At 34.1% G+C, this 24,907-nt stretch overlaps 1 protein-coding gene across 1 annotated transcript in view; it reads right to left on the bottom strand.

Annotated features, from left to right (window-relative positions):
• LOC110105226 (phospholipid-transporting ATPase 3) overlaps window positions 1–24,907 on the bottom strand; it is a 46,406-nt gene that overhangs the window by 10,220 nt on the left and 11,279 nt on the right. The window contains exons 8-19 of the mRNA XM_020834625.2: window positions 19,255–19,361; window positions 18,156–18,221; window positions 17,910–18,031; window positions 17,390–17,474; window positions 17,226–17,303; window positions 17,019–17,135; window positions 11,282–11,431; window positions 11,079–11,180; window positions 5,984–6,126; window positions 1,007–1,108; window positions 854–917; window positions 561–773 (exon numbers count right to left, since the gene is read on the bottom strand). Coding sequence (XP_020690284.1) covers window positions 561–773; window positions 854–917; window positions 1,007–1,108; window positions 5,984–6,126; window positions 11,079–11,180; window positions 11,282–11,431; window positions 17,019–17,135; window positions 17,226–17,303; window positions 17,390–17,474; window positions 17,910–18,031; window positions 18,156–18,221; window positions 19,255–19,361 — 1,349 coding nt within the window. The remainder of the gene's footprint in view (window positions 1–560; window positions 774–853; window positions 918–1,006; window positions 1,109–5,983; window positions 6,127–11,078; window positions 11,181–11,281; window positions 11,432–17,018; window positions 17,136–17,225; window positions 17,304–17,389; window positions 17,475–17,909; window positions 18,032–18,155; window positions 18,222–19,254; window positions 19,362–24,907) is intronic.

Here is a 24,907-nt window from a genome sequence, read left to right on the forward strand (position 1 = left end):
AATAAAGTAATTATAGGTTGGCCGGAATATTAATATACTTAAAGATTAAAAAAATAATTTCTAGTGTAAGTCTTAAGTTTAGAAAGTACTAATAGTAACTAAATTCCACTGCCTTTACAAAGAGTATAGTGTGGAGTTAATAGAAAACTAGTATTAAGCGGTTTAAGGCATTTTGGATCGATTTCACCTGATTAGAAGCATTCAAAATCACACGTAATGAGCTGAATTTTCTTGAACTTAAAAACAAGCACACTATCACATACCAGACTAGGGAAAAAACAGATCTGAAAGTTGCATTTTGTATCGATTTCACCTGATCCTTAACACCATGCTTCATACCAACCAATTATATAACATTTTTCACATGAAAATCTAGTAAACATATTGAGCGTGAATTAGATGTATGTGAGGTCCAAAGGAGACGAACTTCAAAGATTTCCTAAGTCAATCAATAGCATTCACAAGCATCTAAAGAAATAATTCTATGCTATAAAAAGACATTACAGCAAAAGAATAAAAATAAAAAGTACAGCATTGAAAGGAAACCTCATAGTATGTACCTCATCAAGCTTCTTTTCACGATCTCGCAAGGAAGATTTGGCTTGAATAAATTTTTCATTCCATTTTTCATATATTTCAGTGGTTAGCTCCCGATAAGCAAGGCAAAGTGTACGTAATCCAGAAGAACCAAACTGTTCGAGGTGCTCCCTGGTTAGTTTTTTTATGTCATTGTTTCCGTCCACTAATCTCTCAAAGATGACCGTGTCAGCACCCTAAGGAGAAATTATCTAATCTGAATTACAGAGAACATGAGAAAATAACATGAATGCATCTTAATTCTGAAAAGAAATACCTTGCAATACAATACAAGTCTTCCATTTGGATAGCGGCAAACAACAGACTGCCTTTTCCTTGTGCTATAGGCAGAAAAGAAGCACATTAATAGGATTAAACAGCAAATATCCAGTAGTATCATTATCAAAAATGTTCTTCAAGATATGCTCACCTGTTAAATTCTAAAACATTCAATATCTCATATGTGACATCTTGGACGCTGCCCATCTTTTCAATATTAGCCTCACGAACCATGATTGAAGTTGGTGTGCGCCTACAAGAGTAGTTTTTCATAATCATGACAAAGTTCCTTGCCACGTAACAAGACAATGTAGCAACTGCTAGACCTCCATGACAAAAATATCAGCTTCAAGGCTCAATAAGAATTCATTCCTTTACACCCTATGCACGAATGACTAGCAGAAGATGCACGATAAAGAATGTGTGCTCCAGGTCAGTTAACTGCACAGTTCGTAGTGCCTAACTTACCTAAATAATGGAAATGATAGTCTTTTTCCCCGAAACATGCAAGATTATGCCGCTAAACTCACCTCTGGTAGGTTTGGACTGCAACCAAATCACCTTAATTAAATGCAGTCTACTAGAATTTGATCCAGGTTTACCAAAACCTAAAGGTTGGCATTGTCGAGTGGAGTCAATCATTTTAATGTTAGAACTACGAAAATATAAATTAGAGTTTTCAGTTCTATTATATCAAACCGAGCATACCTATGTTTAAAGTCATGCATGAAAACATGGGTGCTAGGTCACTATTAACACAAAAAATGTTCACTTTTATTGGATGGGTAAAGTTACATTGATTGACTATTTAAGTTTGTTTTTAACATACCATCTGCCCCTGAACTTAATGATCGAACAGCCAAATCACTCAAACTTTTCTAAAATAGCATGCAAGCAAAAGTTCTCAGTAGTCTGGATAAACAGATAAATTCCTCAGTATGATCGCAGTCAAATTCAGAACGATATTGGTTCAGCCAAATTAATGAGAACAAGGCGAACAAGGCCAGTTCTACTGGTTCAACCACTCCAACCATCAAACTAAGCTAGGTATTAGAACTATGAAATGAGACTACTGTTTAGCAAGATCATAATAAACATTTTTTCAAATTTATTTTGGCACTTATAGTTTGCTATCAAAAACAAGAGAAAAATATGCGGGCTCTGAAAATTTGCTCCCGTCGCTTCTTATTGGGAGTTAAATTATTTAGAAGACAAATTAGATAGCAGATAAGACCTTGCCCATAAATTTACCTTCATTTTGTGAGGACTTTATTATATGGCTCCATATTTTTAATAGAAGTAAACCCTTATGATTAATTACCCCTCTCAATAATGAGAGAGAACTTTCGACTAGGGTTGACCAATAAGTGCTAAGTTCTTAGCATATAATAGCAACAATTTTTATATTTTAAAATTAAAAGAAATTTACCATCATTGGTTTAAATCGGATGCTGGAAGAATAATAATGATCCTAATCAAAAGCCTATAGTTTGATTGTCTCAAGTTGTCATAGTCTCTAGTCTGCTTGATCAATCCAACTTGATTGGATGGTTTTATGTTGCCAACTATTGGTTGCATCCTCTTAAAGGAAACTTATGGACCTGTGGTAGATATTTATCTAAGAAGATGATTTTAAGCTGACTTTAGCTAACAACTAACTTTGTGTCTTATCAAGTAGATCATATGATTAACAACTAAAGGGGCTGAAGACATTGGAGAACATTCAAGCTTTAGTCATACTCATAATTAGTGTCATTTTAAAGTGAAACTGCCCGATCATAAACATTATACAATGGTGGCATTTAACAACAAAATCATGAATTATAGGACACATGCTATGTCCTTAATGGTGTAAAAACTTTTGATAGTGATCATAGCGATATGCTCGACAAAACTTTGGTTTTCTATAACCATAGGCTAATCTTAAATTTGTTACTCGAAACAATTGCAGAGGGTGGATAAATTACCTTAAGCTTTAAGATGATGATTTTTGCTGGAATATTTTTAAATATTGTATTTTCTTCATTGTTTTAAAATTTATTGAGATTTAGGCTCAAATAATTAGTGTTGATATTTAGGGAGTATTTTGAAAATAGTCTCCACTAATTGAAATTTCCTATCAACGCAACCATCATAGGGTAAAGATGTTTAAAATATTTATTTTTGCAATTTAAAAACTTTATTTTCAAAGTGGACCCCTCCAATTATGATATACAATAAGCACACTCAGCATAGAAGTGCTTGAGTGATAACATTTAGTCACTTTGAACCATGCCTATTTCACCCGCTTGTTAGAAAAGAATTGAGTCTATGAGATTCACGTTTTGTCGACTCCGATCTTAGGTGCATGAAGGATCAAATTTAATATGGGACTTACGATATTGCCCTATATGCAGCATGACCCAATCAGAGAGTATTGTTGATGCGGACATCAGCATGAAGATCTGGCGCATCTATCACAGGAGGCGTCGTAAATCGACGGCTCTAATTTAAGTTGTATTATCCCTTCCAACCCATCCTCCCTACCTTGAGAGCTCATTTTCTTCTCAGATTTTGAGAAGAAAACCTGAACTATTTCAGGTTTTCTGAGAAATATTCTCATAATTTTGAAAGCATCATCAAGTGAATTCCAGATTTCGTTGATTCTCTTTGGGGAGAATTGGGATTTGAACATACTGCTGGTTGAATTTCTCCTAAGATTAAATTCTCCTACCCCGTTCTACATCAATTGTGGAACATGATAATTTTAAGTTTGAAAAGAGAGTTTATGAAATTCAAAAAAATTACATGAATCTCAAAGCAATGGGATGATTTGAATTTAACATATTTAATCCATATAAAATTCTCAAATATTACGTTCAAATATTTTATATATTTGCAAATACACATACAAATAATTATTTTTTAGTGATTTATTATGCTCTTAGAAGACACACATGACAGTTTTAAAAATTTATCATGAATCATTTTAGTATTGGCATACTTATCGGAGAAATTTTACACTTCTTAGAGTAGTTACATACTTCTCACTCAAGATAGTTGCACAATTCTTAAGGCAATTGCACACTACTCAAGACAAATGCACAGTACATGCACAATGCACTTGCACGCTTTTTAATGCATGTGCATGGTACACTAGCACACTTTTTTGAGTCATTTATAGTGAGCTTCAAATTTATATCAAGATGCATGTGTATATTTTGAAAATATTTGAATGTATTTTTATTATGCACTTGCACGCTTTTTAATGCATGTGCATGGTACACCAGCACACTTTTTTGAGGCATTTATATTGAGCTTCAAATTTATATCAAGATTCATGTGTATATTTTGAAAATATTTGAATGTATTTTTATTAAATTTATATCAAAATGAGTGGACGAAGAATCCCCCCTAGAAGCTTCTAAGCAACGATGACTATTAATGTATTCTTATTTTTTTAACCGGGTCATCGGAAGACCCTCGTTTTATGTGACCAAACCATCAAGGCCACTCTCACTAATCTTATCTTCCACTAGAGCTACTCCAACCTTTTCATGTATATGCTCATTCGTATCCTGTCTCTAAGAGTAAAGTCACTCATCTACCTGAGCATCCTCATCTATGCAACACTTAACTTAATATTACGCTTCTCTTTTAATGGCCAACATTCTGCACCATAAAGCATTGCAGGTCTCACCACCATCTTATAGAATTTTCCCGCAAGTTTGAGGGGGACATTTGTAGCACACAACAAACCTGATGCATTCCTCCACTTCAACCATCCAACTTGAATTCTACTAATAAAATCCACATCTATTTCACCATCACTCTAAACAATAGACCCAAGATATCTAAAACGTGCACTCTTATTAATGACTTAATTACCCAAAGTCACAATCCTCCCACTAGATCTATTACTACTAAAATTACACTCCATACATTCCATTTTAGATCTATTCAAACGAAAACATTTAGACTCTAAGGTTGACCTACAAGTTTACCTTCAACTCCCTCTAGCCTTATCAACAAGAAAAATATCATCAACAAAAGGGATACACCACGGTACAACCTCTTACAAATGTCTAGTGAGAACATCCACGACTAAAGCAAAAAAGATATGGGCTTAAGGCTGATCTTGATGTAATCCAATAGATATAGAAAAATACTTAGTCAAAACACTATTAGGAAATACTTGAAGATTTCAAGTAAACCCTAACAATAAAAGAAAAACAACGAGAACGATTCACAAAACTAATGGAAGAAACTAGAAAATAGTAGTTTTTATTGCAATAATCAAACTAAAAAAAAATAGCAAGATACAATTGATCCTCAATTCGAACAGAGGATCTATCTCTGCGAATCCCTAGATGCCGCTAATGCTCAAGACACCAAACTCCAAGAACAAGAACAACCACAATAATTTGCATAACACTAACCTTAATCCTCTCTTCCTATTTAAAGCAAACAAACCCACTTCCTTAGCCCTAACTTCCACCCTTCCTTCCTATTTGAAACATCTACTAGACCCCACCCACCTTGGGTATGCAAAACCAAGAGGAAGGACTGCTTTGTCCGCCTCTTATAAAATTGGACCGGCCCCTTGTCTAGGGCCGGTTGGATCAGTCCAGCATGAAATGGTCTAACATTAAAGCTTGATGAGCATCATTTACGTGATAACATTTCCCTACCAATTCTAGAGCTACACCACCACAGGTATTACGTAGCTGCCAACAATAGCCACTAAAGAACAACAAAACTAATTTTACTAGTCCATGAGATTGCAAAGTCAAATTAAATTTAAAAAATTGCAAGTACATGCTTTTCTAATGTTTATTGCATGATACGTCAGTAAGGTGAATGGGCAATAAGCACCAGAAATCTTTGCATTAGAACAAGTAGAAGGCTGACAATAGTCAGAAAGAAAAAAGAAAAAAATCAATAAAAACATCACCAGACACCAGTTGCACTTTATGTTTCACAAATTAATCTATATTGCATCTTCTATCATTGGCATTGTTTGCAACTATTATTAAAGTCAAAATTTACATTCTCCTAACAAAAAACATGCAAAAAAGAAGAAAATTCAAACAATCAAGGAGAATTCTCATCAATGGAGACCAATAGGACAATAAAAAATAAACTTTACCGATAAAAGAAAAATCCAAAGTTCTTTGCTGCCGTTACAAGAGCAGCTTCATCTGGTGAGGCAGCCTGGTATGTGATCTTATCAGAAGATTCATCACCTTCTGGAAGCACAGTATGGCATACTGCTAGGCATCTGAAGAATTCCTACACAAGAATTAAGGATAGTATGATAAAAGCACCTTTTACTATAATATAAAGACAAGCCATCCCGTGTTATACAGATAAATGACAAGATTAAGAAAAGCTAAAACCAGTATATGCTGAACAGTGCAGTAAAGGAGAAACAATACATGCTCCCAGGAACTTAATTTTTGGAGCACACAAAATCCCGTTATGCCAAAAATTAGGCTACAAGAGTTGTTTTCTGTTCCCATTTTTTATATAAAAGAAGCATAAGATTTTTTTTCTTTTTTTAAGTAATAAGATTTCAGTTTTATAGGACTCATTCAGCATAACATTGCGGAGAAGAGCACCATGCCCCATCAAGCCACAATAAGACATTTTGAATGCACCATGACCCACTACTACTCAGCCTGGTGTGTCCAGAACACATACGTTTTGGGTAGCAGGTGTCACGTTTTTTTTTTTTAATTTAATTTAATTTAATTTATTTTTTCATCACAAGGGATGTGGCAGATCATTGCGATGAGGGGAAACATAACATTTGACAACCATTCTGCAAGCTCTTCGGCTACAAGCTCAAAGAATTTAACAGTAGCAAGTGATGCCACCAAACAAACGAATTACCATTAAACCCACCAAAAACCTAACTACTAAATCAAAGCCTCCAGAACATACTCTTAACAATTGATAAAGAAAGCTTACCGGCAGATGATATAAAGCAAACAACGAATTAAAATTCAAACACAACTCAAAAAAGATGGCAGGACTATCATGAAAGAATCGTGGACTCTACCTCAGATGGCCTAGGCCCAACTTCACAAATTCATCAAGCATCATTCCTTTGCACTCTAAAAAGATTCTATCGAGCTCTCTCAGTAAAGAGGGTGTACGTGAAGCAATCCAAACAGCAAACAGAACAATATATAGCTAGGACGCTAATAGATTTATTTTATGGCGAAGAGAACAATACATGGCTATGACACTACTCATGAATTTTAGACAGAACTTATGGATTTTTTTAACTAACCTAACGTAAGTACTCCAAGGAGAATTGTGAATCATTACAAAAAAGCAAACCAAACCTGAAAACTGATCTTTATTAATTGTATCTACAGTTTCCATAAAAGTATGATGAATAGCTCATCCAGAACAATGAGATCATCACCATAATCATCATTAGCCATATTCCAATTATATGGGGTTGGTTTTACGAACCATCAACCTTGATTTGTTCATGTTGACTGTTATATAACGAGTTAAAATGTATTTAATGCAAACCATTTTGCAAAATTTCAATCTATGCTATATTTACTCTATTTTTTTCCTTTTATACCTTCAACAAAATTCTACATACTTAACTTATTGGTGTATCTTCTACTTTCATTGAATATCCTCAAAAACTTAAATCTATATTTATTGTATCATCTTTAATAGATGCTAAACACAACACCCTTCAAATATAATCATTTATCAATATACCCTTTTTAATATTGCCACACGTCATTTATAACAGTTATATTACCATCACGGTCAACATGTTACATGGCTACCATTGGCTTGCCTTAATGAACAACACTCAAATTCATACAATATAGCTAGTTTAATTTCAATTTTACAAAATTAAATTAAAGAGTCCATGACATTCTCTTACAAACAATACACATGAGTCCTCTATTTTAATTATTTAGAATTAACTCTATAGGTTATATCCTCAATTCTATATCCACTCTTATGTTGGATAAATCAACACTTAACACTATCACATCTAATTACCACTTTAACTTATAACATCCAAAGTAGAATTGAGTGTCATTCTCAAACATCATTCAACTAATCACACACCAAGGAACCTCATGTATCTTGTAAACTTCTCGATTGTTCTAACTTTACACAAATTTCAATAGAAAACTCAGAACTATTTTTTGCAAAAAATCATACAACAATGTGCCTCATTTTAAATATCCTTAGTAAGGATATTCACAAGTAGAAAAAATGATACAACATAGGGATTGTTTGGTTCGTTGACTGCTATGTAATGTCATGTTAGAAGCAAACATTAGCAATTTTACTTGTTGACATCTTTAAATAAAAAATTCGTAAATGGCATTCAGTTCATATTTTGATAGCATCTATATGTAGACAAAATCAACAAATATCTAGGTATCAGGCTAGCTAAGAGCTATAATAAATGAGTACAAAATAGGATCCAAATCACCCTTCTTCTTTCCAAATATCATTACATTGCTAAGTAAGATAACATAAAATTAAACACAACATATAAATAACAATGCTATCAAAAATAACTTAATGTTAATCCATTTTATGAACATATTATGATTGAGAACTCTTTAATCACTACGCAAATGCTTCTAAAGCAACGAAATGCTCCATCACACAAGTTTAATAATCTTTAACATATCTCTAACAAATAAATATTTTTAGCATGCCTAAAATAGCCCATTTTGTGCCTCAAATGATAGTAAATATTTTTAGCATGCCTAAAATAGCCCATTTTGTGCCTCAAATGATAGTTAAATATATATAAAAAAAAATGATAGTTAAATAATTGATTGATTATTAGATACATTTTTAGAAGTTGAAATATTGTTTCATTTAGCTAATAGATTTCTCCCAGCACCTTTAACAAAACTTTTGCAACTCTATTTATAGAAATATGTTTTATTAACAAATGACAAAAGTGCCCTTAGACAAATAAAAAATTATTAAACTAGTCATAAATGAAAAAACCAAGGATAAACAACATGATACTAATTTGAATAAGACAATTAATCTAGCAGAAGTTGATAATCAAATAGCAATGACTCTTGATATGCCATTCTTCCTCTTGGCTGATTCTCCTCCTTTTTCCCATTCCTATATTATGCCTCCCTAAGGCATTCATTTGTCAAATTCTTATTACCATTTCTATTTTTTCTGATCAAATCTCCCTCTACAATGGATTCTTCCATTCTTAATTATTTAAAACAAATGTCCACTACAATATTCATCGTCATTTCCATAATCATTGGAATGTCAATTTGGTATCAGAGCAACACTTGCTCCTGAATCTAATCCATAACCTCACACAACCCTCCACCTTCTAGTCCTAAATTTGCTCTCCAGTCAAACTCACTATAGAAGCTTACTCCCGCGATGGCAAACTTCCCATCCTAATATCGCATGGAAACAAATCCTATGTTCATGCATTAGTCGTAGCCCCGTTTATGTTCCCTTCTATATTGTGCCTATTGCCTACAACATTTGTGCATCTCAATAACAACCCCCTCCACATTGAAGACCTTATTTTTATCCCCATCAGCTTACATTGACAACATCACCATGAACATGGCATGGGAAACACACATTGTTCACCACCTTTTGCAAGTCCATCCGCAACCTCCGGATATTATACTAACCTCATGAGCACTAACCAACTCTCTACTTGTGCTCGACTGCTTACTAGTTACACTTGTGTCGATGTCATTATCTCACAATACCCTTTGAATAGACCATTAGTCCCGCCAACATCCTCACATTGTACATCCCTTGCATTCCATCGTGCTAGCATGTTAGTTCACATCTCCCGCTTCAGCTTAATATTGCTCAAAGTGCTCAAGCACCAGCATTCAACATGTTTTATCATATCATATTACATTTTTCACACCCAATAGCTCATATCATTCATCTATTTATCTCTTACAATGTCTAGATCACTTATCATTCGTTCATTTCTTACAACTATCTTATTGTGTTGTTCTAAATCACTCAACATAGCCTAACTATAAACTCAAATATTAAAAAAAAATCTTACTTCAACCAGTTAATATCTTAATTAGGTTGAATCAATAAAAATGTGCATGAAGGCCTTTAAGCTTCCAGACATTTTTTTCATAGCTGTGAAAATGTTCTAAAGAATCTACGAAAGATCCTTCTAGGCTTCTACTAATAATATTGATGATGAAAATGTTATTCCTCTTCATCTCTTCCTCTTTAAGATGGATTTTAATTTACCATCCATCCCTCTTCAAAATAAATTTCACTAGCTTTATAGCACCATCAATGACTTTCAATTCTTCCTCTAGTAACATTTCAATTCTCTGGTTTAGAGTTCTTTCAGGGGAATTGATGCAATGCAAGATGTTTCTCTTTAGCTATCAATATTGAGTCACTATCACATCAATTATTTTATGTTATTCTTATTTAGTATTTAAAATTAGTTTAGTAACTTTGCATTAGTTTGCAAATAGTTCTGTAATTTTTCAATAAAGCATATTTTTATAAATAGGGACCTAAGTCTTCAATTCAATTAGTTGAAATCAATCAACAAAAAATGGAGTTTGCTCCGGTATTCTTCCTCATTGATTCTCCCTATTTCTCATAATATTAGGGTTTTATCATGTTGTATTTAACTCCATGTCAAGCCTACCTTCCTCTGAGGTGTTCGTTCATCTGAATCTTCTCTTACCCATCATTTCTTTTTCTCCAATGTTCTCCCACCACTTGGATTCTTCCTTTTTCAAAAAATATAAAACAAAATTCGACCATAACATTCATCGTCATTTATGTTGCCTCTCTGTGTGCCTCCATCAACAAAAATATATCCTTACTCAATAAGATAGGTCACTAGCAACCAATTAACAAAAGGATGAAGTTACGGCCAGTGTAGTTTGCATAATGGCAATAGCTACATTATAGAGCAGCAACAAGAATGTGAAGTAAGACAAAAATTGATCGCATATGATTAAATCATATAAATCTTGAAAATTAGGAAGAATAAAATAAATTTTTGTAACATTTGAAAATTTTATTTCAGGGAAAACAGTTAGGGTATGAAAAAACAATACGATTATGATAGAAGTGAGTTAGGGAAAACATAAGGCTATTTTGTTATTAAAAAAAAATATTTTTTATTTTTATTTATTCATTTATTTATTTTTTTAGGCTATTTTGTTAAATCTTAGTCCATGTTTTACCTTGCATATTTCAGGATCATGTTCATTTCGCCATGCACCACGCATAAGCCTAGGGTCATCAAAATTAAAACCCTTTTCTTGGACTGCTGTAGTAGATGTAGTCTGTAAAAACCATTATCAACGAAAGAAAAACAAGCGCATTTCAAGTTAGTACTGACAAGATATATAGTTTCATATTAGAAAGTTTAACTTATTATATCTACCTCATCAATTTTCATTCCATTACGTTGGGCAATCCCTCTTTCTATTTCAGTAATACCAGTTCCATACATCTCTCCACCAATAGAACATTTAAAGAACTCCATCAAATTTCTTGTCAAGGTTCCTGTTTTATCAGAAAATATGTATTCCACCTGTTATATTGGACACGAAATTCAATATTATAACCAATTACAACCATGAAAGTAAAATAAAATAAAAAATAAACACTGAAGGCTAATATTTTAGTAATTTGTTTCACATATTTGGTTTTGAAGGCAAGTCTGTATTTTTAAACCTCACATCAGGGCTTCAAGAACAACAATGCTTTTTTCAGTATATAAAGTTAATTCATAAATTTAAGAAATCTAAAATATCATGCTATAAAAAGGTAAACTGTAATAATGACATCCATTAATAGAAAAAAATGCAATCCAACATGAAAGAATAAGGAAACCCAATCTTATATTGTATCTTCATTTCTTTCTTTTAATAAAATTGTCATTTCCTTCCATTGGTTCTCTTTCCATTCCATTATAGCCTAACATAAAATTTGGTTTCAAGCTGGTTTTTCCCATAACTTGGGACTAAAATACCACCTTGGCTCGAAGCTCAAGCGTCCACAAGCATCAATCGCTAATAATGGAGAAGGTGCTTTGCCCAATACTAGACTCATTGTTGACATTCTTCAAAGGAGAGGAAAATGATGAAATAATCTTAGTAGTTGCCAAAACCAACTAACCCAACGACCACTTCGTCTAATTTTCTAAGGATAGCCTAGTTAGGGACAGAGAAATAATTGAGTTATAATGATTTATATAGCTTAGTTCTTGTTACATCTAGCTGAGTGGGATTCCTCTAATTCTAGTGTAATTCTCCAAAAATACTTTGTGCCTGTGTCAGCTTTGGGTGAACACAAAACGATTAAGGTTTTAGTGATTCTTAATGCAACAAGGATGATGCAATGAATGAAAATCACATAAAGGAAATTAGGATTCACAAATCTAAGAATAACTTTAGTTCACACAATAAACCCACTTTCTTTAACTGTAAACCAAAAATATGAGAAATTGAACAAAAATGATAGTGCAACGATCAACTTAACCCAAAGAAATTAATGAATAATTCAACCCACAAAAAATCAGCAAACAATTGATTTTTAAGACTAGAAATTAAACCAATTGGATCAAATTTGATCAAAATCAAGAAATTAAGCAAATCGTGTAAGTAGAAAAAAATAGATTAAGATAAGGGATCATCAAAGTGAAAAATATTCAATTTTGACGCAGATACAAGATGACTTTCCCTGAATAGTCGTGCTTGTATTGAACTCAAACAACTTACACATCCAACGAGCACCAAAAAAAAAATAGAATTTTAAATTTTCTTGAATAAAACATATACATGCCTCAGCAAGTTTAATTTTTCCATTTAACTTGTAGGTTCACTCGAGTAGAGGATACATAGCCAAACAGAAAACCCCTGGTTGACATGGAGTTGAATAATCAGTGCAAAATAGGATAGACTTATTGATACAAAGTCCCATTGAAAAGCCAGTCAATATCAGAGCATATGCTAATAGGACATATATATATATATATATATATGTTAGTCCCCATCTACTTGTTTTGTTGGTCTATTATTCTGCATGTAAGAAAGAGCTGTTTTAGACTGGGAAGAAAAATAAATAGCTACAAAATGTGCAAAAGCAAGTTCCAAATTCAGTTAGCAAGCCCAAACATCAAACAAGGAACAAATGCAGAAGGTACAAAACAAGGCCAAAATTCAGTTAGCAAACCCAAACATTAACCCAACAACTAATTTAGCCTTTCACCCCATTGAAAGTCCATGAACAGAGACTGAACCATTAACATAATAACATAGAACTAGTAGTAGTGAACCAAAACAGACCTTTGAATTGAACCTTGTCAACTAATTTTAGTTTAATCAACCAATCCATTCAACGATGAAGAGAGTCAAATTCAGTAAATGGAAAATCTAAAGAATTCATGACATCGTTATAGGCATTCATCATAGACACATCAAAATATCTAAAATTAAAATTACAAAATAAAATAAAATAAAATAGAACTACTAAAATAAACCTGCCTGGATAAAATGTTTCTACGGAGTATAAACATGCAGATATTTGCCAGACATTCTCTTAAGTATTTTCATATATCTAGATCAATTTTATCTATTTAAATCTCTCTTTTCCATTCATATATTCCGTCTACATTCACTTAAACTACACCACAGGCCCCCAATGCCTTTCAGGTGATGGTATAAAGCACAACCAACATCTGTGAATCCCATATGCATAGCAAATATGACCACTTTGGAATCCGTCTTCGCTAGCATAAGGCTTATTTGGCCACCAACACCCCCATTGAATTGCAATTCAAATCACGGTACATATATGATGCAGGACATAAATGCGAAATGAACTTTGTTAAGAACTTGCACGCCTTCAATAAAGAGTAATAATGAATTTAGAACTTCTAGCCAGTAAATGAAAAAAGAAAACAAGGGGTGCCTTAGCTTAGGCCAAACCACATGAGAAAAGTTAAAACCACAAAATAAATTAGAAATTCAACAAATAAAGCAAATATAGTAGCTTTCAACTAGATCCCTAGATTAACAATGAAGTCATTGGCAAAGAGTCCCACACTCAAGTCCTATGTTTACTAAGTTTTGGTGGAGGACTTTGACAAGATTCTTTGTGCTTGTTTCACAACCGCAATCGAAGAAGAATGAAGAGGGCAACTGACGAGGAAGGAAAGTTCACCTTTGCCTTGGTCTAGTGATGATCTAATGATGTAGATCTTTGAGTTGACTTGGCGACAATTACCCACTGAACGGGAGAGAGGTGCTCTTCAATAGCGTTGGAAAGGGTGAAGATGATGCGTTCGATATATTCCCCAATGGTATTGTCCACGTTCGGATTAACGTCAAAGAAAGGCGATCAGAGGATGTCGACGTTGCTTTGGTCACTGTAGATGAAGCCGGAATCGCGTTCAAGATCGGCCATGCATGGGGTATGAGGTGTTGAAGTGTTGTAGAGAATGAGCTTTGCTGTCTTTGGGTAAATCCTTCACAAACTTAGAGTTTCTCCAAGAATTTGAGAGGGAGGAGGGGGAAGGATGGGTGGCCGGCCAAGGTAATGGATTTGGGGAGAGTTTAGTTCAGATTTTGGGAAAATTGGGTTTAAAGTTTGGAAGAGGATCTTGGAGGGAAAAGCTGGGATCAATTTGCAAATTGAAATTCCTTGATTTGGAAATAATTTAAGTGGGTTATGGGATGAGGGAGGGGGGGTGGGTAGGCTAGGGCTGGGTTTGGAATTATTTCCAAAGTTAGGGGGCTGATTTTATGGGAAAGAAATAATGAGGTGGGGTTCGGCCAAGAGAGAGGGAGGGGGGCATGCGTCTAGATTCAATGTATTTGGAGTTAGAGCATTAATTACTCAATTAATTCTGATTTGGATTAATTAATTTAATTAAGGACCTTTCCAAAAATAGGATTAATGAAATATGAATGATTTGAGATTTAAATTTGAATTATTTCAAATTCAAATTCCTTCCAAAGATAGATGGAGTTAAATAAGGAAAGTGGAGCTTTAGGAAACAATTTTGAAGAGGGGAGGATGGGGGTCGGCGGCGGTATTCTGGTGGTGGTGAGGTCGTCGGTTAGTAAGAGGAGGGAAGGCGAGGGAGGGGGCCGGCGGATCAAGGAGATCGGGTAGGAAGTTGGGCCAGGGGTGGGGAAGAGGTGAGGTAGGCCGGCGGCGGTGGTGGTATAGGGAGGAGGAGAAGAATATAGAGAGAAAAAATAGAATAAAATAAAAGAAACGAACCCGGACGCTTCCAAGGTTGGTGGGTGATCCGTTTCCCTCTCCTAGGGTTTCATCTCCATATCCCTCAAGCTCTCACAAACATGAGAATGCAGAAATTTTCTTTGATAAAAATTCATTAACTTCAACATAAACATGAGGGGCTTATAAATAGCCTCCAACAAAGAAAGGGAAAATAACGACAACATTGCCCCTAGGGCTTACACACGACAAAACCCTTAAGTAAGGGTAAAACTGGAAATGTAAATAAAACAAATACATATAAAGATTCAAAAATAGATCGGCGCCATCATGGCCGTAGGTCGTCGATACCACATGTCTCTGATAAACTTTCCATGATCTGATGTCCACATCAATATAGTTTCAGAGCAAATATATGCAAAATTTTAGAAAGAAGAATACAACCATTTAATAAAATCAAATGGTTCAACTAGGGTAATAGTGGGGCAACCAAATAATATGTGGACCAAACTGGTTTCCCCCCCCCTAAAATCAAAGGACTAAATTGAATTATATATATATACAACAAGCTTAGCGCAAGTTTTAAAGCTTAAAATCATTCAAACCATGCAAAAGCTCAATTAAGTCAACCTAACAAAGCTTATGATAAAGATTTTCAACAATTGAGGGAGGAAATCTGTTACGAGTGGACCGATCCCCACTGGACCGGTCCGGTTTTATGCCAGGCGTCTGGCTGGGCGGAAACAGCAGGAAGGGGCGGCATCCCCTATGGGCCCCATGCAGCTTTAAACTTGATTTTGGGAGGGAGAAATTTGAACGAGGGGCTGTTTTAGGAAGTCCATTATTGTCCTTTATGAGGAATTTTGTTTAATTAGAAGTTTGGTGGGGAATTGGCTCCTCATCTTGAATTGGAGTTTTCTCTTTGAGATCTAGGTTTTTTTTGGCTCTTGGCGTTGCCGGAGATAGTGGAGAGTTTTTCCTTCCTCTCGAATTGAAGGAAAATTGTATCTTGCTTCTTGTTTGCATCTACTAGTGGAATACAAGTGTTTGCAATCGTTTTCCTACGATTTTCTCTCAAGTTCTCTCAGATTTTCTATTATTTGGGCTGTTTTCCTGCTGTGGACAGCAGTTTCTGTGTTCGATACTTGGTTTGGGTTAGGTGTGCTTGTGAATATAAGCACTTCCTATCAAATCATGCATAAAAATACAAATAAATTCATCATCATTTCCATCAGTAATCTTGTCCCAACTATTTTGGTTCAGCTTTATAAATCCCCATCTCCATTCATTCATACTAAGCAGGGGAACCAGAAGAGGTTTTACTTATATTTTATGCAATTTTTTTAAATGGCCTCTAACCATAATGCCTTTAGTCTAGATCTTTTCCCAGCTAACATATCAAAATTACTTCAATCTACACATTTTATTGGTGCATTTCTAGGCTCCATTCTAAACTCCCAAATCACCTAGGCGCATTTTCTACCCTTTTATCTTTAAAAAGTCCTACTCACACCATCTTCCTGATATAAGCATATACCGCTCTATATTTTCTAATTCTACCATAAACTTATCTTAAAATTCTCTCCAATAGTATGTCAATTAAAATAAAACTGTAAACATAAGAAAATAGATTTAAGACCTCTGTAAGATAATCTATTATCCAATATAGTAATCATCCAATTCTGCCTTGTACCTTAAATACGAAGAATAAAAGGGGAAGGAATTTTTTTGGAAAATGAGCATAAAATGAAATTGTGGTTTAAGTTCTACAGAACAAATTTCTTCAGTAAAAATATCTTACAATAAAATGGGATATATATCATCAAATTCAATTATCCTAGTAAAGTTAACAAAAAAAATCATCAACAATTCAATGCATAAGTTAAGAAGTTCAGAAAATGCATGAATATAAAGAAATGAAATCGCAATACCTGGCCAAGCTCCTCATTCAGATTAGACGTACGAGCTAATGCAGGGGTGTTGCTTTCAGCATGGTACATATGCAAATCTTTGTTAATAAACTGGGCACACTGGATAAATTTGATCATCTGAAAATAGTTGGGGAGGGCTTAGTTAATTTAAGATAATGAGTTAAGTTTACACAAATGACCATTCAACATAATACAATTGGAACCTACCTCGATAGAAACATAAAGAGAAATGGGGATGATGGTTGAGTACAACGTTATCAAGGTAAACATTGTGAGAATCGTGACCTGAAATTGAGGTGCATAAAGAAGAAGATACTAAAGAATATCCACCTAATTTTTTTGCGTGCTTCATTATAAGAAAAGAGGGGTACCACAAATCTGTTGCTAGGGTTGAATTGATCCTCCACATGCCCACTGAGACCAAGGTAGAAGTATTTGCGGTTGATAAAAATTCCACTAAAGAGGCACAGGAAGATGTCAGCGCTGTTGTTTAAACTAAAAACCGAATCTCTGCACACTAAATACTAAATATTGAATGCAAATTTCAAGTTAAAGCAACGATTTTCAAGCATTTACGATATATAAATATGCCCATTCAACCTGGAAGGCATTTTAGCATGAGAGCTTCAATCCATGTTTTAATATTGCAGTTAAAGCAAATTTGTACAAATAATAATAGCTTGCAGCATGAATTATAACCTTCCAGACACTGAGGCTGAATGATCCAGGAACAAAACTTACGTTTAAAACATTTCCATTTAACTAAATAATAACCAACGGAATAACTCCATTAAGTCATCCTATTTGTGAACAAAATTAATTTAGCTATGATAAAAATGAATAACATACAATGGAAATCAGTATATGAATCAATAGCATCAAAGGCTCAACCTTCCGATGGCGCCAACAAGACACATGAAAAAGAGACCACCAAAAAGCGCAAGGATGAGTTTGTCAAGTTTCCTTTCCAAGGTACTTCGTTTTGAAGGTACATTCATAGAGTTCATCATTACCTGCAATGAGGTTAATTATTAGAAGTTAAAGTTATTTGGCAATGCCAAGCTAAGGAAAAATAATTGCACACGCAAACAAAAGCTATTTCGTGCGTGGTCACTTGTCATTCATGTGAAAACTCACTTTTGTCTCATGTCCAGTAAAAATAATGGCTCCAACTATGTATTCGGTGTTCCGAAGGCTGCAACCCTGCATCATGTTGTTAAAGAAAAGTTGGATGGGCATGACTCGGAGGGTGAAATTTTATTTTAAGAAAGTGAAGAATTGTTCAAAATTCTAATTTGACAAAATTAGAAAACAACAAAGAAGACAATGCAAAGAAAAAAAAAAGGATTGATCAAGACAACAAATTTTTGAAAAACAATAACATTATCTATAACAACATGCATAAAACATATAATCTGCATGCTAATCTTTAAAAGCACGTTCTCTTGACATTTGTAAGAATATTCATATTCAAGTGAGTACAGACCAAACCCAAGAAAAGTGTAGGTACCCATATAAACATTCAAGCTAATAACAAAACAGAGATAATACTTCTATAACATTCATTTAATTAACTTTTTCCCAAAAAGAGGTCTAATTCTTTCCTTGAAACAATGAGATCATCATGCAACCAAATGAAGTGTATGGAGCTTAACTCAAAATGGACTATAAAGAGATTTAAGCTTTGTATTACTTTGCTCATTTGTTACTTGACTTTTCAGAAAACAATTCTGATTAGAGGGGAAAATATACTTAGAAGATTTCCATTTTACATGTGCATCTTTTATATGATTTCATAAGCATATGGGAAAAAGAGTCTCGTCTGTGAGAGTATGATTTTTTTTTTTGTGTATAGAACACAACAAAAGAACAACAACAATACAGCTAAAATACCATACGTAGCCTAAATCTACGACTACAAGTTTTGCGCATTCCACAGATACTTCATAGGATTCAATCTCACATTTTTCAATTTTTTTATTGCAACATCTATAATCATTTTATCAGTGTGAATTTCTCCTAGTGGCACTTTTTAACATCACTGAGATCAATTTCACGAAATAACAAGCACTTACAAGTACAATGTTCAAAGTAATGTACTTTCCAACTAAAAAAATAGAAAAATTAGCATATATTTTTGAAAGCAGAAATAAATCCTAAAATTTCATAGCAAACTTAAAGCTAAAATGCTACAGAAGCTGCATTAGTAAGAACCGTCAGAGTGTGATAAACTCACTCTTAACAACAACTGATTTGGAGAGAGGGGGATAGTTTGCTTATCTATGATTAGATTTCCTGTGAAAGTGTACAACGAATTGTTGGGTTGTTCACACTGTATTTCTCCTGCACATGAATTTATTCAATCAAAAGAATGAAGTTGTGAATTTACAAAATTTATAAGCAAATCTTCAAAGAAGAATTGAGGGAATAAACATGTAACATGAACAGTTTGACTATCTTAATAGCTTACCATATTAACTGAAATGGAATAAAAGAGTCAGCAAGCATAAAAGTTTATGGGAACATAATTTCTTTCAGTTATACAAAGTTACAAACCAATAAAGATATTTTCCTTCTTAATACAATAGAAAGGTCTAAATCATGAACATTTGGTCATAAAAAAAGAAAACAACCAAAACCACTGGCCAAACAAATATCAGAATAATTTCAACAGCAGTCATTTAAATGGCATGAATAGATCAGATGAATTAGAAAACTAAAACTGAAAAACAAAAGAAAAGTAATATTTACCAATTATTTGTTCTATACGTCTTGCCTAAGAATTTTCTTTATAAATTGACATTAATAAGAAATTAGCTGATTTTTCATGTCATTTTTTTTATTTTTTATGAAGGTTATGTACAATAAGCTCTCAAGGGATACTGGCATTTTCAGTTACCTAGCTATTTCTACAAATGCTATTAAAAAATCTAATAATGATAAGAAAAATGAAAAATTCCTGCAATCCACGTTTAAGTTCCTTAATTCTTCCTTTTGAGCTTTGACAAATATCACAAACTCCTTGGAAATTCAGAGATTCTTATGCTTCACGAAGTGAACGTCTACAGCATATGGATACCTTTTTTTTTTGTTCTCTCATATCCTTCATCTCTTTATGCTTTTATTGTATTAATTCTTAATGAATTTAAAATTTCACTGTCAACCCTGCCTAAATTTGGTATCAGAGAAAATTTCCCATTGTTTCATCAATTTCCTGCAACTTTGCATTTGCATTAATTATCAATGTTTTTTTCCTTTTGTACCATACGTTATCCGTTTCATGCACTTGTCTTCCCCTCATACATCTTCTCTCACTTGTCTTTCATGAAGCAAAAATGGCCCCAACTTTCTGTCCAGACAATTTTGCTTCCCACCATTCATACCTTGGAAATTATGCCCCCACTAAAACCACCTCAACTCATCTCATGAAATTTATCAACCATACATTAAAATACAGCAATCCATCTAAATCTAAATTAAAATTTCATATTCTATTCAAATTCAACCCTTTTAATAAATTCCTCAAAAAACTAGACAAACTAATCCAAATTCAATCATATTAACCATCCTACTCAAGCCCCATTCAATAACTACAAGTTTCCTCTTTATGTACAGCTTGAATCCATGATCACGCACAAACCAAAGCTATTCTCTTCTCTCTCCCTTAGGTTTTCTCTGGCAATTGAATATCATAAAAAGATATATAAAGAAAGGATAGAGAAGGGACTAGGGAGGCTTTCTTCCTTCTAAAAACTCACCCATCCATCGTTTTGGCTGATCTACAACATCTTACAATGAATTGCTAAACTTCTTCCTGGGAAAATTACATTAAGCTGGGATTCAATCATGAAATACAATAAGGTGCCATTACAATAAAATGAAAGAACTTTTCTATACTTCAGTGCCAACTATTGGCACGCTCTGATATATTTTTAGGAAGCTTTACACCATAGTAAACTTGATATCAAATATGTAGTTGAAAGTTAATAAGAATATTTTTTACTTTGTTGTGAGCTACCTTAAATTGTGTTTAAGATATATATAAACTAATCTAGGCCAGATACAAACATTTCTAACTTTATTGCGAGTTGATTTGATTTCTTTATAAATAAATTGATGTGAATCTACTAGGAATTACTTGAGAAATTAAATGAGTAATTGATCAAAACTTGCTAATATTAAATTATTGTTTGTAATAAAGGAAGATTTCGGAATTCAAAACATTCAACTTGCTTAGGCAAAGAAGCGCTTTTGAGATTAACCAAACAATTTAATCAAAATCCAAAGATGAAAGTAAATGTTACATGCACATAACAAAATCCACCACTTAATAACGAGAGGTTCACCTTGAGTACCTTCTCACTCAATCACTCTAGGGCTTTAGCGGAGGATGACGAACCATAAGAGGAAGGAGATTACCACTAGGAAGATGGAGCTGAAGACCTTCGTTAATGGACAGGTAGCCGGCGGTGGAGGAGGTGGTGGGTGACCGACAATTATCCAACGGCCCGGACGGATGTGCTCTTTGATCGACAGTGTGAGTTGGTATAGGATGCGGTCGATTTATCCGTCGATAGTCTCATCGTTGCCGAAGTACACGTCAAAGAACAGGGATCCAAGAACATTCATCCTTCCTTGCTCGTCAAAAAAAAATCCGCGGTCAATCTCAGGATCGGCCATACATGCTTGCCTTGAAGGATGGAAGTAGACAAGTAGGGAAGAGGGGAGGAGAAGGTAAGGATTGAGGAGGAGGAAGGGGGCCGGCGGTTTGGGTGATGGGGAGGCCGACATCTTGTGGGGAAAAGGGAGGGATTTGGGTTAGGTTTAGAGGATTTTATTTAAGTGGAAATTAATTTTAGGTTTAAGTGGAATTGGAGAGAAATTGGATTTGAAATTAAATTCAAATTCAAGTGAGGGTTATGGCTTGAATAAGAAGACAAGTAAATGCCCATTAAAGGGGGGGCCGGCGGCATCAAGAGAGAGGAGGGAGGGATTGGGGAGGAGTGAATAATTTTCATGACAAGCTATGGCAAATTAGGAGAGGAAATAATTAAATCCTCTAAATTAAATTTAGATTGGATTCAAATTTGAAAACTTTCCTTATTTAAAATTTGTAAAAATGGAAAGTTTTTTTTTTTTTAATTTCATATATGAATTTCAAAATATTCTAACTCCTTTATTGCTTAAGCCAATTTAGGGAGTCATTATAATGATTGTAATCACCATAATGACTTGGATCAATGATGGGGCTGGCGGTAAAGGAGGGAGAGGGTGGGCTTGGCATTGGGTTGGGTGGCCAAAGGCTAGGCTGGTGGGTGGGCTTGAGGTGGTGGAGTTGTGGGAGGTTTTGGGTGGGGGAAAGGCCGGCGGTGGAAGTGCTAGGAGAAGTTGGCGGATGGAGTGGGGGAAAGAGAAGAAAAGCAAAATAAAATAAATTAAACCACGAGACGTGAACTCTTCCAGCGACTGGTGGGTATTGCGCTTGCCCTCACCTTGGGCTCTCTCTCCTTTCTCTCTAGTGCTCACACAAGAAGAAGAAGAAAACACATGAAATTCTCTTTATCATCATCATCATTATTATTTTACAATTGATGAGGCCTCAATATATAGGCCTAAAATAAAATAAAGAAAAGACTCAAATGCCCCTTGGGCTACAACTTAAATAAACTCAAATGAAAAGGTAAAATCGGAACTAGCAAATAACTATGACATAATACATAAATGCATCAAAAATAAAGACAGTGAATCGTAGCCGTCGATCTACGATTCCTACGCCGATAAACTTGTCGATAACGTATGTTGATGTGCTCATCATAAATTCTTGTACGAAATTGAAGCTTTGAATCCAATATTGATTCCACGCATTAGAAATGGCTATCATGCAGTTGCATTTCATATTGTTTCATACTTGATTTTGCATCATCATAGCATCCTAAATCTTAATGCATGAAAAGACGAATGTGAAAGGTTGTCGAAACTTGTGTAACAAATTAAAAATAGAGTGAAAATATAAAGTTCAGAAATATTGCAAGTGAAAAGAATTTTGAAAGCCTAAAATAAAAATTTGATCAAGTAATGGCTAACATAAGATTTATCCAAATACAAACTAAAGATTTCAAATTGAACAACCTAAATCAAGGTAAATAAACCTCCTGTGGTGTCCTTCCTTCTTACTCATAGAAGAAATACTTCAAAAACATTAGACGATCAAATAGGAGAATTTCCCAATGATGCACTATTACATTATATTATTGTAGGAATCATGGTTCACGTCCTCCTAAGGCCAAAAAAAAAAAAATCTTAGGATCGGTCCAAGTGATTATATTTCCTCAACTTCAACACATTAGGAATCTAAAGACCATATGGATCATAACAATCATTAGGATCTTATCATACTAATCATAGAAGCCATAAAACACTCGAGATCATCCTACAGTTTAGGTTTCTAGTGGATGATCAAAATGATCGCATCATAGCATGAAGCGATTTTAAGGTTGATGCCCAATCCTTTAATGGTAGGCATGACCATAATGTTTTTTTACTCGAGTTGGTGTTTGAACTTAAAAACTTTAGTGATTGATATTCCATGATTCATTAAATTGAGTGTGTGAATATAAAAATATTAAGTTCTGCTAAAGGATTCTACTATGAGTCCAACATGAAATTAATAATTTGTTGATCGTTAAACTTGTGTTGACATCAAAGCAAGACTAATATATAAATATTAATCTATATATAATAAGCATAGCATAGTTAAGTGATTGATAAATATTTTCAAATTGTTAATAAATACTTGAATTAGTTTCAAGAAATAAACTATAGATTTGATCCTCAAGAATAGTGTTAGCAATAAAATCCACATTTATGAATAACCTTTGTTATTAAATTAAGAACGATGCATGGCTCTTTGAACCTAGGATAATATATAAAGCTCATCATAAAGTCTTAGAGGAGGAATGACAAGAACATAATTCTACTAGAAATAATTCAAATCAATCTATCGCCACTAGCACATGTACATCTAGTTTTACCAAGCATAGCAGCGTTCATTCCTAAATTCAACCTACACTAGCTGAAAATACAAGGACAAAAAATAATCTACACATTGCTAATGAGGCTATTTGCTATAAATGTTACAAGAAAGGTCAACCAGCCTCTTGATGCCCCACAGAATTATGCAACTTGTGCAAGAACATAAAACCTTCCAAATTATGCGATTAAATATTTTGAAGTTTGAAGATTGTAAGCCTCTTTGTGATAATTGATAAAGATTGATGAGTATTTTCTTCATGTACTTACATTAATTAAGAATTAGCAAGTTTGTGTTATTTTTTTTTACTTTTATGAGCCCTTCAATATAATTTAGACTTTCAATTGTCCTAATATTTATACAAAAAGCCTATTATTGATGCTTGGTTTACAGACTGATAAAGGGAAGGCCAACCAATTTATTGATGGTCTAGGAAAAAGAATGAGACAATGCAATTGGGCACAGACTCTTAGTATGCCCGCTAAAAAAATAAAATGTAGGAGAGAGTCAGAAAGTTATGACAACCACGTGATGCATATAGGCGTAAGATTTTATATTGCTGTTTTCTAAAAAAAGGAGTCGATAACCCAGGAGGTACCAATGCTTGTGAAAGTAGAAAGGGGTCACCTCTCAACAATCCACTCATTGGAAGAAGGGTTTCCATACGTTCCAATCAAAGTAAAGTTTTACACCTTTTGAACCGGTATGTTCTTCAATAATCCTGTTCATTCAATATAAATGCAGGGCTGGGCAAACATTGCCAAAGGTATCTCAGGATTTTCCAAGCCATGTCTTGCATGTTTCAAAGGGTTAAACAGCCAGCCAAAGCTAACATGGTTAAACATTGTTAAGGCCCATA

Source organism: Dendrobium catenatum, unplaced genomic scaffold (assembly GCF_001605985.2).
Source record: "Dendrobium catenatum unplaced genomic scaffold, ASM160598v2 fragScaff_scaffold_689, whole genome shotgun sequence".
NCBI lineage: Eukaryota > Viridiplantae > Streptophyta > Magnoliopsida > Asparagales > Orchidaceae > Dendrobium > Dendrobium catenatum.